Genomic DNA, 16650 nt, shown 5'->3' with positions numbered 1-16650 from the left:
GATCATGAGTAGGGCAAACAAAGTTCCCTCTTTCTGCAAAAAATCCTCTGAAATGCTTCCTGATTCTTGCACCGTTATTTGAATATTAATTATGCTCCATTCTTGATTAAGTATGCTCCAACAGAGCCCCTTACACAGCTTTATTCCTTATGTTTTCACTCCTGATGTTTTTATTCGATTGGAAAACAGGAGCTGAAAATCCCCGGAGCCCTCCCAAGGTGCTGGGGGCTGCTTTGGCTTCTCTGGGAGTTGTTCCCTGTAATCAGCTGTGCGTGCTCCGTGCTTTATTGCTTCCTTTCCATAGCCACATGAGTTGTCATCTGCTTGATTTTCACTTAGCACGGCGATTCCTGACGCTGGGAAATTGGCAGATGAAAGAAGGGCTCGTTTGGAATCGAAGTTTTGGGAGTGAATTTTTCAAGTTTGCTGACAAGCTGTCAGGCTGAATTCTGCCCTTACCCCAGGAAGAAAAGCTGACTGTCATTCCCAATCTACAGCCTGCAATGACAATTGTATTTGAGGCACAGTGCCATGTTTTTCCCCAGAAATCATTTCAATAATTTTTCTTAGTGGTTATATTTTAAGCAAGTGAACGTTTTTTGAATTAAAATGATTGATTTGTGGAATTAAATGGAGGAGCTGTTCTGTTTTCGTGTGAAGGTACGTGGGTAGTACAACATCAAGGCCATTCCTCATGCAGATGCAGTGGGTGATGGAGCTGAGTGGCTGGCAGATTCCATGAGGAGTGAGTGTTTCCTGGGAGCTGGGATGTGGGACAGGACAGTCTGTGGAGCTGGAGGGCTTGGTGGAGCTCTGCTTACAGCAGGATGCAGAACCAAGGTCATGCTTTGGTCTGAGGTCCTCACAGGAAAGGGAGCACCGAAGTCACTGAGGAGGAAAGAAGCAACCTAAATTTACCCTGCAGAATGCGTGGGATGGTTTGAAAGCATTTGTTCCATCACGACTGCAGGCCCTGGGCAGGGACACCTCCCACTATCCCAGTTTGCTCCCTCCCAGCCTCTCTCCTTTCACCTGCTCACCAGATCCGTGACAGCCGTGTCCATTGTCCTCTCCTTTCTCCATCCATGGTGTGCCAGGGGGAAAGAAACAACTCTGGAACAAATAGTGGCTTAAGAACAATTAAAATAAATTGAATCAGATTGGAGTTTTTCATAGGGATCACTTCTTGGTTTTCCAATTGATGTGGAAATTATTCCTGAAGGATACAGCAGTAAGAGCATTCTTTACTCCCATCAGTTTTTATATATGGAATTTATTTCTTTGCTCCTAAATGCTGGTGCCTCTTTTGGCTCAGTAGTTTAGGGGAAGGTTTAACTCCAGGCTGTCCTTTTCCTTTCCCCAGCTTTTCATTCCTGAAGGAAGAGGAAGCTCTTCCTTTGTCATCAGCTGGAGGAAATGGCCTCAAGTTACACTGGGGGAAGTGTAGATTAGATTTGAGGAAAAATTTCTTCATGGAAAAGGTGGAATGAGCTGCCCAGGGAAGTGGTGGAGTCTTCATCCCTGGATGTGTTCAGAAAATGCATGGATGTGGCACTTGGGGACAGGGTTAGTGCTGGATTAGCAGTTGGACTTGATGGTCTCAGAGGGCTTTTCCAACCTTAGTGATTCCTAATTCCATGATTCCCACCCCTGTCTCCCTAAAGAAACTCACCTAGAAGGTGCCATTTAAACACTTCCATTGGAATCACTGAATTTTACTCTGAGAACTGATTTCCTCCCCAAGGCTAAATATTGCAGGAGACAAGAATCACATCCAATTCTGCTGTTTTCCCGAGCTGGGCTGCAGGCTGGGGGAGCAGATCTGAGGTGAAACATCACTTGATTAGGAGATGTCGAGGTGGATAATGCACAGCCTTTTCTGGGATGGAAACAAATCCTTGGAATATTTAACAGCAGTCCCTGCAATGAGTCAGGAGCCACAGAAGCAACTGCAGCCAATTAATCCTTAGTGTTAAACCCTATTTAGGCTGGATTTTTCCTCCAATGTGTGGGTGGGGGGGGGGGGGGTGAAACTGTGGGAGACAGAAAGAAATTAGGGATGCACTAAATAATGGATGAATGTACCTAGCCAAGATCTGCTGATTAAGTCTTCTTTAGGATTATTATTATAAATAGGGAGTGCCAGATCCTCAGCTGGAGTAAATGGGCTTGGCTCGCTTCAAGTAGTGGAATTGTGCCAGCTTGAATTCACTGAGGATCTGGCCCTTAATTCTGGAAAAGGAGGATATTTGGGGAGGAGAATGCTGGGGGCTGTGAGAAGTTTGGTGATGATAACACTGTTTTCCTGGTAATATCAGGGAAAAAATGTAAATGACTATTCTTTTGAATTTTGTAATGAGATTCAAATAACTACTTGATGTGATTTCATTAGATGGAAATGACTTTTCCTCCAAGTAGCTACATCTTAACCCCCTGCATGTAGGAAGGGAATATGCATGGAAAAGGTGGTGGTTTATTTAATTTTGTGGGTGGCTGTCTCTTGCACCAGCATTTCTGCCCTTCTTACCCAAAAAATGCCTCGATGACCATCGGATGTTCAATGGAAGGAAACAGCAGTAAATAGATTTGATTTTGGAAATCTGTTTCCCACTCTTCTTTTCCACCAGGAGTGAAGTGGGCTGTAATTTCAGATGGTAGCAATTTCAAATCCAGTGTGGGGTCTCATTTGGCTGCATTTTAGAAATGGATCAACAAATCAGATTGCAAAGCTGCTAATTTGGTAATTGCTTATAAAAACCCAACCAACAATTTATTTCCATAGCAAAGGAAATACACATTGTTCTTCAGTACCTTAAAATACAGTGTTTGACCATCTAGGGTGGACTCAAAAAAAATCCAGTTCTGAAATAACACCTTTTTACACAGGATATCTTGGAAGGACTAAAAATAACATTACAAAACAAGTTTGTTATATTCCTAATTGTTTTGACCATAGCATTAATTTCCCAGTCAGAGGGGGGCACAGCTTTTTCATCATTCTCCAGTGTTTGACCATTTGGAGCGGTCACATTTACACTTTAAAAAAAACCAGTTCTGAAAAAATACCTCTTTAAGGGGGATATCTTGGAAGGACTAAAAATAACATCACGGAACAAGTTTGTTATATTCCTAATTGTTCTGACCATAGAATTAATTTCCCAGTCCAAGGGGGGGCACGGCTTTTTCATCACTCCCAGCCTCGGAATATTCAGCGTGTCACAGATGTTCATGAATAATGTCCATTTAGAAGCGTTGGCAGCGAGCTGGCGAGATGAATGAAATGTTGGGGGGATCTGACAGGCAGCACGCTGCTTTGTGATCATTCCAAAGTTCTAATAATCTCCCTCACCTTCCCTGCCTGCCTCTAATGAAAGAGAATAGGTGATTGCACCTCGGGCTATGTTCTGCGCCTAATGACTCCTCCAAAGGCGGATTTATGGAGAAAAAATTAACTTTGAATGAGGATTGAATTGGCCCTGACAGGCTGATAGACTGTGACACAGATTCTGTGGCAAAACAGACGTAGCCCTAATTGATTATCAATATTTTAAGCAAAGTGATGAAAATAAGCATTAAGTGATGAGAAAGGCAGTCTTAATACAGGAGGCAGTCACCGGGATCCAGGAAGTCTTTGGGGAGGTCGGCCCTGCTCGCCAGAACGGGATTTTAGCTGTCAGCTCTTACCTTTCCCTGCCCAGCACCCCGTGTCCCTTTCCAGCCTCTCTTCCCCTCCCGGATTTCTGCCCAGCATGTTAATTTTCTGGCCAGGGATGAACGTGCTTCCCCCTCTCCAGAGAAGTTGGTTTAATATTTAACCCGTTTGGGCTCAAGAGTCACTTGTTTAGCGGGATTTCGGATATTCTCTCTTTCCTGCAGGGCTTTCTCCCAGCCCTGTGCCGTTTCTAGCCAGCAGGTGATCCACAAACTGCTTCCTGCAAATGGTAACAGTGAAAGAAACTGGAGGAAAATTGCCTGGTTGGCAGGAAAGGATTTATCTTCACGATTATCTTGGTTGTACCCAACATAAACAAATACCTTGGTTCTACCAAATAATTACAATTATCTTGGTTGTGCTTTAGGACAAGAACAAGACAACATTTGGGTTTTGCCTGTGTTTTTTCAGTTGGGTTGCACGTGACCGGATGTATCTTCTACCAAAACCACATTTAATATTTGGGAAAACCCTCGTGGCTGTGAGCCAGGTGCTCATTAGCTGTGCCATAATGGGATGTTTATCCCAAAGTAAGGAGTACTTCCCAAAACGACTGAGGGAAGGGAACTGAGCAGGAATGCTGCTAAAGAGGTGAGAAATAGCATTCCTACGTCAGGAGGAATCAGTGGGGTAACGTCCCCCTTCCAAATGCTGGGCATGCTCCTCCCAGAATGTGGAGAAGCTTAAAATAGACAGATTTGGGCACCTGGGGAATTTCTAAGTGTGACTGGCAGAGCTGGGGAGGGGGCAGTGAGCTCCTCCCTCACCCTCGTGCTCAGGCCTCTCCAGTATCCATAATTAGAGCCTGGTGTAATTAAATTACAGGACAGCGACGGCCGGAACTTCCCATGTTTGGGAATTGTGGTGTTTACGTGTAATTAGGGAGGACAGCGCTGATGGGAGCTCTCGTGGCACTGAGAGGTGCATGGTCGTGGACATGATGGGGTGGGCAAGTGGCCACCTGGCTTCCATGGATTTATGGAATCACAGAATTCCATGGACTTCCAGAATCATGGATTAATAGAATCACACACTCGTTTAGGTTGGAAAAGGCCTCTAAGATGGGAAGACCTCCAAGAACGTTTGTGGTGTTTAAATTTTGGGGGAGATGTTACTGAAGGCAAAAGTACAGAAAACCAGCTTAAATCTGGGGTGATAAAAATGTGTGTGGTGGTGTCACTTTTCCTCTGGAACTGGGAATTCCTGGGCTCTGCTCCTTGTGTTCCTGTCAAAGGAATTCTCTGAGCAAGTGGTTGGTTGGAGTTTGTGCTGGAATTTGTCGGATGGATAACAGATAATTTTACACGTCAGCCTATGAATATTCAGCAGAGAGGATTTCCACAAGCCTTGATAAATTTAATATACCAGAGAAAAATAGCATGTAAATTAAACAGGGCCTTGTAAATTAATAATGGATTCCACTTGTATTCTTATATGTGAGCTGACTGAATATTTTATAAGTGCAAAAATGTTTGTGTTTAAAAAAACCAGTGGAGTCTTTCTGATGAGGATCGTGGATGGTTTGCTGCATTTTAAATGGGATGTCCATGTGGGTTTTTTCAGTTTCTGGGCTTTCTTTTCCTCAAACACATCTTGTATTTTCAACTTTGAGCAGTTGGAAAGTCTACAATTATGTTCAATTCATTTATTTTTCCAGACCTCTTGTGGTTTGCAGTTGTGGGTGTTCTGACACTCCTCTCCTTTTAATTTCGACAGGAAAATGAAATCTTCTTAGTGAAGGGCTGAGCCTTCTCCTTGCACCCTCCCTGCTTCTCCCATGCACTGGGAGAGGGCTCTGCTGCAGGGGCTCTTCCATGAGCCCAGGCCACGCTTTCCAAAATGCCCTTTCTATCCCCAAAACAGCCCCTGCCCTGTTTCCACCTTGGAATAATTCATGGTTTTCCTGGTTTCTCTTAATTAGCAGCTTTGCTTGGAATAATTTCACCTTAGCACAGTGTGAGGCTGGTCAGGATTAAAGCATCACCCATCCATCAGGGAGTGACTCTGCTTCCCAAACCTCGAGCTCTTCCACCACTGCAGGGGTTCCATGGAATCTTGGAATTGTCTAGGTTGGAAAAGCCCTCTCAGACCTTGGAGTCCAACCTTCATGTTGTAAAGATCTTTTAATGTTTAACTGCAGCTTGATTTGAGAAAAGTGAATCTCTTTTAGTGCTTTTAATGGCACTTGGGCTGTGAACAAGAATGTATTCACTGGCATCATCATCATGACAGCATCAAGGAGAAGAAGGAGAAGGAGGTGGAGAAGAAAAAAAGAAGAAGAGAAGAAGAAAAGGAGAAGGAGGAGGAGAAGAAGAAAAGAGGAGGGGAAGGAGGGGAAGAAGAATGGACCCAATCCTGTGCCATGTGCTCCAGGATGAGCAGGGAGGTTGGACACTTGACCCACTGTGGTTCCTCCCAGCCTGGCCCATTCTGGGATTCTGTGCAAAAACGACAGAAAATGTAAAATATTTGAAGAGAATCCCTGGTTTGAAATCCTGAATGCATCTCATGCGTTCAGTGCCTGTGTTGGCCGTGGTGGGCAGTGCCCTGTGAGCTCAGGGACTGACTGCTCTGTAGCTTTATGGGCTAAGTTAAATTGTTGTTGATGAGCAGTTTTGTGTGGAGAACTGTCCTCATGGTACTTCTTAAATTGCTCCATTGTCCCTCTAATTAACCAGGACTTGAAAGGCCAAGCTCTGCCTCGGCAGCAATTCTAACTTGAGTTACAAGGGTTGGAAATCAGCGATTTAAAGTTAACAAAGACAAGCTAAAAATTTATTCATTGACCAGCACCATCTTTGCTGTGTGTTTCAATATCTTTTTGCCACTGAGATACCCAATGAATTGTTCCTGTGCAGCAACAAATCGGGGAGGAAGAACAAAGTAGCTCAGTGGAATAGATAAATCAAATTTAGGCCTGGTAGTTTATTGAATCTAAATTGTGCCCAGTTGGCCCACGAGCTATATGAGCAATCCATCTTGTACTGATAATGGAGGGTCTTGAAATCCACCTGATGTTTGCATTATTAAATTCCAGCCTAATGAGCTCTGCTAATACATATTGAAGACAGTTGTAAGGAGCAGAATGGGAATCGGAGCGGGATAATTTGAAAGAAACATAAGCTGAGCATTTTACATGACTCAAGGGGTATATCTACAATTACACATATAACCAAAATTGAATTTAAATGGAATTTCTATTATCCCTGTCCTTTTACCAAGGAGAATAAAGTGTAAATGAAGTAAAAGTCTTTAGAGTTACTCGTGGTTTGGTTTTATTATGGGATTTAATAGATTCTTGTAATGATCTTCAGTGGCAGAAAAGTTTTAATATTTCATGACTTTAGATGTTGTCTAAATATGGATAAAAGTGTGGAAATGGAAGCAGCTGTCTGTGCAGTGATTGTATCACTTTGTAACACCCTGTTCAGGTTGTGCATTTTAAGGTGGAGCTGCTGGCTCCAAAAAGGAACGACCCCTTCACCCCCTGTGAGCTGAATTTGGTTTTCATAAATTATTGCCTAATTTTAGTAGGTGCTGGGATTAAATATTTGCAAATCTGACTGAGTTCTTGCCATTTAGACCACAGTTTATAGTGATTTTCCTCCCTGAGAAGGCCTGGTTTAAGTGCTGGATTCCTGTTCCTTGTTGGTTCTTTTCTTTTTGGCCTGGTGATACTTTTGAAAACTTAATATTTCATCAAGTATAATGTTATTAGAGACTTATTCTCACTTAGTTCACTTATCAGGCAGTGAGATGGCAATAAAAGAGAATGGCTCCTTTGAGACATTAATGCTTTGGAATAAATGATGTGCTAGAACAGAAATTTAATTAATTTACAGAGTATATTGATAGTCCCTTGTTACTGTGCTGTATATTTTTAATCTTCTTTAACATCTGTAGGAAAGTGTTTGAAAACCCCTGCAGTTGAGCAACTGGTAGATAATTAAGTAATAAGGGAAGAGGTTTCTAGAGGGAAAAAGATTCTTTTTAAAGAATATTGTTGTAACATGGATTAAGTGCTGCTGCTGTGATTTGGAGTGAAGAGAAAATTGTGTACTACCTAATAAAGTGCTGAGGAAGAGCTGTGTGACTCCCACTCTGAGCAGAGTCTGCAGCCCTGGAAATATTGTTTTGTTTCTGTTTTATCCTCAAAATAGGTCTGATGGATTACTCACTATGGCAGCAAATCTGCCACTTTATGAGTGCACCACGTTTGGGTCGTTGCAGTTCAGTCTGGGGCAACTGGGGTGGGGAGATTGGGGTTTAAAGAAAGAAAACCCCTTAAAAGTCTCTTAAAGGCTTTGCTTAACACAAAATGGATGCAGGGATTTGTATTGCATTAATATTGCCACTAATATTGACCTGATATTACCCTCCATAATCCCATTTATGTCCTTTAACTGTGGGGAATGACTTCAAATAAAATAAGTGAAGAACCAAGTTCTGGTCTTTCATGCACGTGGATTTCATTGTGGGACCTGCAGAAAGGAACAGGAAACTGGGTTTAAAGCTCAGGAAATGTTGTTTGGCAAGAGGTTGTTGACAACCCATCCCTGGCAGTGTCCCAGGCCAGGCTGGATTTTGGGGCTTGGAGCAGCCTGGGACAGTGGGAGGTGTCCCTGCCCATGGCAGGGGTGGCACTGGATGGGCTTTGAGGTCCTTTCCAAGCCAAACCATTCCATGATTTGATAGGATAAATTAACTAATTCTAACTCTTCTTTTCTTCTTCCTTTTAGCTAAAGCAGATGAAGCATTGAAGGCCAAGGAGAGAAGTGAAGAAGAAGCCAAGAGAAGAAAGGAAGAAGGTGAGGCATTTTCTTTTATTTCATGACAAGCTAAGGCTCAGGAAGTCAGAAATGATTGTTTTGAAGGTCCAGTGGGGCTGTGGGATTTTCCTCCCCAAGCTGATGATGGAATTTGGTGCCCTGAATCCTGGTGGGATCAGAGCTGCTGCCTCTGCAGTCCAGCAGCTGGAAAAATTAAAGTGAATGGATTGAAATGTCAGGGAGTGATGGGAAGAGACATTTCCACCCCTCTGAGGGAGCCAATCCAGACAATCGCAGGAGCCTCAAATCCTCCCTGGAGCTGTGTGGAACTGGATGGCCTTTAAGGTCCCTTCCAACCCAAACCATTCCGGGATTCCATGATTTACTTACAAGAGGTGACTCAGGAAAATTCCCCAGTTTTGAAACCACGGCTGCTGTGAATTTCATTCAAAATCAGAATGTTCTGATCTTTAGTTTGTTTTACTTGGGGACTGTGGGATGCTGAGAGGAATTAGTTGGTGCTCCCAGTTAACCCTGCTTGGAGAAGGTTCTTGTGATACCAAAGAAGGAAATTCAAGTGGAAAAGTGGGATAGCACAGACATGGAAGGAGGTGGAAGGGGCGCTTGGAATTCTGGCTGGAAAAGGCACCAAACCAGCCAGCTGTGCCCCCTCCCCGCTGTGATTCCTGGATTTTGGAGCCACTGGGCCCAGGGGGAACCTTTCCACCTGGAGGAATCACCCAGGCAGGCTCCCACGGGGCCCAGAGATATTGGGATGAGGTGGTAAGGTCCCACCAGCACCAATTTGCAGGGAATGTTTGGAAAAAAGCGTGGGTTTTTGTGCTCACACCCCATTGTGAGTGGCACATGTGCTTGCAATTGCTGTGCCAGCAGGGACCGGGAGGGCGAGTGTGGAAAGGCAGAGGGAAGAAAAAAGGGGTGGTTCAGGACTTGGGAACAATGGTCATTTGCAGGGAAATGGGGAGGAAAACTTCTTTACAATTTATTAATAAGCCATGAAAACTGTCCTGGGGTGGCTTTGAAGAGTTGTGAGGATGTTCAAAAATGAAGAGAAGATTTTTCCTGAATAACTCAAATTCATCCATTTGCTGAGGAGTTGGCTCCCAGTTAGGAGTAAAAGAGTCCATTCTCACTGGAAAATACCAAGTCTTATTAAATTGTGCACGAAGCATTTAAACATTCCAAGACATCCAGGGGAGTTGCACACTGGGAAACTCCAGTTTTTATGTCCCACATGGATTTAAAATTCCAGGTTTAGATAGGGTTATGTCCCATGTGGATTTGCAAACAGGATATTTACCAGTGCTTAGTGTGTTCCCTTCCCTGTCCCAGCCATGCTGGGCTCCAGTGGCATCTTTTGCTTGGAAAAAGAGCTTTTTTGCATTTTTTCTTAGTACTTCTTTCCTCACACATCATCTCTGGGATCTCTGGGTGGTTTTTAACCCTCTTTGAATCATGGGATCACTGAGGTTGGAAAAAACCTCCCAGACCATCGATTCCAACCTGGGACTGATCCCCACCAGAGCACTGAGTGCCCCGTCCAGTCACTGAAATAAAATGAAATTAAATTAAATCTTTAAAAATAATTTCTAAATTATGAGTTTTAAAAACATTTGATTTCTCTAATCTTCCTCATTTTATTTCCTTAACTAGAACTCTCCAAAAGGAAGTTCCAGCCTGTGTGGGCATCCTGTGACTCCTTTACCCAGGAGCTGCAATAAAAATAATTCTACAAATAAAACAATCCTTCCCCAGCCCACAAAAACTGGTTATTGCCCACCCCATGGCGAGGGTGTCTTAACATTCCTTTTATTGTCATTTTATTGCCAAATCAGGTGTGAGATTAGACGTTGGATGTTCCATGTAATCTGCTCGGAAATCAAATTATTTGACCTCCAAGCCCAGCGCTGCCCCTTCCCGCTGGTTTCCTGTTAAATATGCAGCATTTCCCCAGCATGAATAAAAAATTGAGGACAAATTAGAATCTACAGACAGCTGACCCCAGCTCCAGATTAGAGACTGGGAGACTGGGGGCTTGTGCTGGTTTAAATGTTTTAATTACCACAGTCCCTCCAGCCCCATGAAGGACACACAGCAAAATGCTGATTTTTTTTTTTTTTAAGTGACTAAAAAGCAAAGAAAGAAAGAAAAAGGCTCTCCCCGCCTCATTTGAATTTTTCAGTTTGATTACATTTGCACTTCCATTGGAGCTATGCTAATTTGCTGCATGAAATTAGGTCTATTAGCAAAAAATGCTACTTTTCCAGGAGTATTTTCCGTGGTTGGATTTCCATACTTTGGTGTTTGTTTACTTGCTTTGGCACTGCCTGAAAAGTGATAAAATCTAAAGGGCGTTTGGCCACCAAACTTGGGTTTCACTCCAGACAAATCCCAAGTAGGTGGAGTGGGAAAGAGAAAAATTGAAAAAAACCCATGGAGGGAAAACTGGAACACGCTGGGTGATGTTAGGGAGAGATTTGGGGCTCATTTCTCTTAGTCTACCATGAATAAGAATATTTTTAAATGTTGAGTTTAAAATACATCATGTCAGGGCCCGTGTGGGGAGGAGGAGCTGGGGGTGCCTCAGAAAACCAGGAAAAGAGGTTGTTCCAGAACACAGCAGAACAGAAAATGGGAATTTTTTGGCCATCAGTCCATAGGTGGGTCGGTGGGAGGGTGGTGCTGGATGGGCAGGGCGTTCTCCCGGTGCCTTTATCCCGGAATTTGCATTTCCCGTGCCCGGCGTGTGCTGGCCCGGCGCTGAACTGATTAGTTCTGCCTCCCCAGTAAGCGCTGCACCGTTTTGATAGACTCTGGGGAAATAAATTTGGCAGAAAATCAGCATGAGTAGATTTAATTATCACTGCGAGACCTTTCCCTTTTCTGGCTTAGTGATCCCGAAACTCCGCGCCTTTCCCTGGAATCTGCGCCGACGCCGAGCTCCGCTTCCCAATTTGTTCCTCCACGCCGTGATAAGCCAAGCAATTACTGGTTTATTGATTTTTCATCAGGGCAAATTTAAAGTTGATTTTTTTCCTGCAAAGGCGGGGGTGATTAAGTGTTTCCCGTCGGTTTAGTCCCGGAGAGCTCCGTGGCAGAATCCAATATCCTGAGGTCAACCTCTGCAGGGAGATAATACGGTGTCTTGGCCACGTGTGAGGGAGAGGAATCAGGGCTACAAATGTGAGGGGATATCTGTGGAGACAGTTTAATTTGTTCCATTTATATGAACAAGTCGTGTGGCACATGCTTGGAAAATATCATTTTGAATAGGCCTGGAAATGAGGCCCACGTGGGCAGGGGGAGGGAGGGATGCAAACGAGAGTGGGAACGTAGGGCTGGGAGACAGCTGGCCTTAAACAGGGAATCACCCCCATCCCTGAGGGGTCATTCCAGGCTCTTGCTGATCCCTCCGTGCTGCTGGGGTGGCTTTTCCTTAGCAAAGCGAAATTTTTCAAGTCTTCAGGTGCCTCCAACCCAAACCGTTCTGTGGTTCTGTGATTCCGTGATTTCGAGTGCTGGAGGGGTCATGGAAGCAAAGTTAGAATGTACCAAAAAAAACCCTGGAAGACTCAACTTTTAGAAGATCCCTTAATTATAAGCTCTATAAACCCAAATTAAAAGTTTTATCTTTTTGCATTCATCTTTAACCTGAGGGCCAGGAGTTCTCACGTGAAGAATCTTGTCCATGGCCACCACGGAACATCCTGAGCAGGACAGGACCCACAAGGTTCATGAATCCAACCCCTGGCCCTGCCCAGGCCACCCCAACCCACTGATTTCCCTTCCCACTTCCTTTAGAGAGAGTTAAAAGACTTTCCCTGGGTGTAATGGATATTAAACCACAGGTTGGATGTGCCAGGAGAAGATTTGCTGGGGTGAGGTCAGGCTGGGAGCTGTAATAAGTTAAAGTGCTTTACTCAGCCCTATATTGGGATGCCCTTAAGTTCAGCAGTTACTGCCTGAGGTCATCATTTATCTTCAGTAAATTTTCCCGAAGTTCATTGTGGTGGCAAAGACCAAACTCAATTTGTTTAACCCCCAAATTATTTAATACAGACAATACATTTATAGAAACACATGGATTGCTTTTTCCTGCCTTCTCAAAGCTGGAATTTCCAATATTCCCTGGTTTTGCCTGGATAATGGCAGGTTTGGAGCCCCGCCCTGGGTGTCCCTGGTGTGCCAGTGTCACTTCATTAGGCTGACACCAACACCTGGTGTTGTGCTGCTGGTCCCAGGAGGCTGTTCCAGCATCTGGCACACACTGTGATCTTCTTTTATCTCTGTTTAATCTTTATATTGCTGGTTTGGAATTAAAAGGGGGCAGGAGCAAATCAAGGAGAAAATAAAAAATGCCGAGTTTTGGTGCAGTGGTGGAGTGTGGCTTGTTAGGAAGAGCAGCCACACAGTGATAATGAGAGCTGGGAAGAGGGACGGGCACTTGGGGTTTGGCCACTCTCTGTGTTCCCCCTCGGCAGAGCTGAGGGAAAGGGAATTGGAGAGGGGATCGATGGCCCCCCATGGATGATGGCTGCTGGAGGAATCAATTCCAGGCTTTTTATTAAAGCTGCTGTAATTAATAATCACTTTGAAATGTGTTCCTTAAATTGTACCCTGCTTTGTGCCTGCCCATCCTCTCCTGCCCTTCGTATTCCAGACTTCCCTCTTCTGCTTCCCTGCTCTCCCTGAAGAGCCCCCAGTCCCAGTGTCCTGGAGCTGCTCTGGGGCTGGAGCACCTCTGGAGCCAGGCTGGGAGAGCTGGGGGTGCTCACCTGGAGAGGAGAAGGCTCCAGGGAGAGCTCAGAGCCCCCTCCAGGGCCTAAAGGGGCTCCAGGAGAGCTGGAGAGGGACTGGGGACAAGGCATGGAGGGACAGGAGCCAGGGAATGGCTTCCCAGTGCCAGAGGGCAGGGCTGGATGGGAGACTGGGCAGGAATTGTTCCCTGGGAGGGTGGGCAGGCCCTGGCACAGGGTGCCCAGAGCAGCTGGGGCTGCCCCTGGATCCCTGGCAGTGCCCAAGGCCAGGCTGGACATTGGGGCTTGGAGCAGCCTGGGGCAGTGGGAGGTGTCCCTGCCCATGGCAGGGGTGGCACTGGGTGGGCTTTGAGGTTCCTTCCAACCCAAACCATTCCATAAATATTTGATAAATATCAAAGAATATTTGCAGCTGATATTTGAGTGATTTTATTTTAGCAATCACAGCTGGTGTCATTAAATTTTTACTGTTCCACAAGTGAAACAGAGAAATTTATGATCTCCCTAACAGGGAAATTTAGGATTTGTTTTTACAAATGAAAAGTCTTGAAATCGTCTTCAGATTTCAGGATGAGAAACAAATCTGGTTTCTGTATTTCATTAATGTGGTGTGTTCTCCTGTCATCTCCCTGGCGTTTATTTGTGCTAAAAGAGAAGTCACTTAAGGGAATGGGGTTGTAAAAACCATCATGGAATTGGTTATTGGACTTCAGTCAGTTGAAACACAAATTTATAGCTACGTATTGAAAAGCTGTTTCTAAAGGGAAAATAAACAGGGATGTGTGGGAAATAAACAGGGGTTATGGGGAAAATAAATAGGGATGTATGGGAAATAAACAGAGGTTATGGGGAAAATAAATAGGGATGTATGGGGAAAATAAATAGGGGTTATGGGGAAAATAAATAGGGATGTATGGGAAATAAACAGGGGTTATGGGGAAAATAAATAGGGATGTATGGGGAAAATAAATAGGGATGTATGGGAAATAAACAGGGGTTATGGGGAAAATAAATAGGGGTGTATGGGGAAAATAAATAGGGGTGTATGGGGAAAATAAATAGGGATGTATGGGGAAATAAACAGAGGCATATAGGGAAATAAACAGGTGTGTATGGGAAATAAACAGGAGCGTATAGGGAAGATAAACAGGGGCGTATGTAACAAAATTCCAGATCCATTTTCTTAAGTCCCTGGTGTGGGGATTTTATTTTGATAAGAAATGAGGTTTCGTGGATCATCACACAGGTACTTCCAGAGGGAGGGTTTTCTGGGAATCTATGGGATGAGCATGAGACTTCACTGGGAATTGTCTTATTTAGGCTGGCTAAGGCCTAGATAAATTGGCAACTTAGAGGTGGATCATATTTTCTTGGTGCTGGGCAGACCTTTAGCTGCTGTGAGTGACATTATCCCATATCCCGGCTAAAGGCCTAGCCCAGGAAAGAAGCAGAAAAATAGTTCAAACAAAGCAACATTTTCCTGAAGTACATTTCCTTTTCCCTGGAACCACTCCGAGGTGTTTGAGGGCAGCCAGAGGTGGCTGTAGCTGCTGTGCCTTTCCCCTGGTGGGCTTCTGAGGATCGGTGCATGGAGTGGGAATAAAAGGCTGGAAGTTCTTGACTCGGGGCACCGAGTGCCAGCACGGATCCCATGGAACACAGGATCCCCTGGAAGGGCTCTGTGGGGTTTCCACACACTGGAACAGGCACAGGGCAAAGAAAGGAGCACTGGGCACGTGCCAGCAGCACTTTTTGAAGTGACAGCACAAAGTGATCCCTGGAAAAGCTGGAGAGCCTCCAAGCTGCAGCCCTGCTGTCCTGCACGGCTTCCCTGTGCTCATCCACAGCTTATTTCCACTCCAATACACCGATTTTTTCCCTGTATCCAATGCACCATCCCATTTTCCTGTCATTTCTCTGCCGGTGGATCCGGGGATCCGGCAGAAAAAGCAGGAATTCTTGCTCTGCCTGTGTCAGTGTGTGGGTTTAATGTGGACAAATTGCTCTGTAGGAAACATCCGTGTGGGATCTGCACTGGTGAGTCTGTACCTCCAACACAGAGGTTATTTGGGATAGAGGTATGGAAAAGATAGAAGCAGGCAGTAATTGCCTTTAAGATCAGAGCACAAAGCATTACCTTGGATTTTACAAGGCCAGCGAGCAACAAAAGAGCAGTAATTTATGAGCTCAGCGTAAAAGAAGAGCATAATTGCATTAAAAATTAATGCTAATGAACACTAAAATGGGGAAGGTGGTTATGATGAAAGTTTGGATTCATCTTCCCCGGGTTGAATGATGGCTGGTGCCTTGATTAATGGCTTAATTTCTATCAATTAGCGGGGAGAAATCTCCACTGAGACAAGGGTAAATTGAGCATTGAATTACAGCTCTGGCTTTGTGTGCCCAGGAAGGAGCGCGGCGGCTCCGGTGTCGGCACGGTGACAAACGTGGGGTGGCCACAAATCCAGCAAAATTTACTGTGCCAGGGCTGGCCCCAGCTCTCCACTGGCTGAGTGTGGCTCTTGCCCAGGATGTTTTCAGAAATACCCCAAAAAGCCCCAAAATGGGGGTGCAGGGGTGTGAGGAGGGCAGTGGTGAAGGCGACTTGCACGCAGGACGTGCAGAGCTCCAGCAGAAGTTTAACCTTCTTAAATCCAAAGTTCTTGAATTTAAGGTTCTTAAGTTCAAGGTTCTTAAATTCAGAACTCGCTTGCTGAACTTTCCCCTCCTGTTTTCTGCTGCATTTTATTCCTACTGCTCCCAGGTTTTTAAAGGAAAAGCTGTTTGTGTCCAGACTTGTTTAAAATCCTATAAAAATGAGGTTACTATCACTATAACGTATTAAAATAGCAAATCTAGAGTAGTCTGGTACTCTCTGTAGTATTCTCTCTAGTAAGTACCACAGTGCTCACAAAATGCTATTTTTAATATATTTTAATAACCTCATTCTCACAAGATCTTAAAACAAGCCTGGACAAAGTTTTTTCTTGTTAATTCACATTTTTCCAACTTAATTGTAAATCCTGTGTGCTCCCTGTAGTAAATAAATGCTGGATTAGTCACAACTTGCTACTTTAATGCCTTTAATTGTATTTTCCAAGTGCTTGCAATGAAGCTGGGAGCGCACAAATGAACGGGCAAAACTTTCTCTGTCCAGTTTCTCTTTTTGGAGCGTGGTTATTGTTCCTGCGCCTCTGCCTGGGAAAAGTTCTTTCCCTGGAAATTCCAACAGCTGGGAAAGAGTGTGGCCAAGTGTCGGAGCGGAGCTCTGCCGGAGCTCAGGGATCGGCAAGCGGGAATGGGAAGCCTTATCCTGGCTGAGTTGTCAGAGGGATGGGGGGCGGGGGTTGGAAGCTGATCCCGAAATCCGGGATGCCCGGGGTGGGTCCTG

The 16650-nt window shown here is 44.7% G+C and overlaps 1 protein-coding gene and 1 long non-coding RNA gene across 2 annotated transcripts in view; one reads left to right on the top strand and one right to left on the bottom strand.

Moving 5' to 3' along the window:
• Positions 1-16650, top strand: part of RSRC1 (arginine and serine rich coiled-coil 1) — a 100545-nt gene that overhangs the window by 76597 nt on the left and 7298 nt on the right. Inside the window, exon 8 of the mRNA XM_032119724.1 lies at positions 8452-8520. Coding sequence (XP_031975615.1) covers positions 8452-8520 — 69 coding nt within the window. The remainder of the gene's footprint in view (positions 1-8451; positions 8521-16650) is intronic.
• LOC116448790 lies at positions 8902-12278 on the bottom strand. Its single transcript, XR_004242115.1, has 3 exons — positions 12202-12278; positions 10245-10248; positions 8902-8912 (listed from the first exon to the last, which is right to left on the bottom strand). It is a non-coding gene; the product is annotated as an uncharacterized LOC116448790 (long non-coding RNA).

Source organism: Corvus moneduloides, chromosome 10, assembly GCF_009650955.1.
Source record: "Corvus moneduloides isolate bCorMon1 chromosome 10, bCorMon1.pri, whole genome shotgun sequence".
NCBI lineage: Eukaryota > Metazoa > Chordata > Aves > Passeriformes > Corvidae > Corvus > Corvus moneduloides.
Note: the sequence above shows the minus strand (reverse complement) of the source record. Positions and strands in the feature narration are given on the sequence as shown.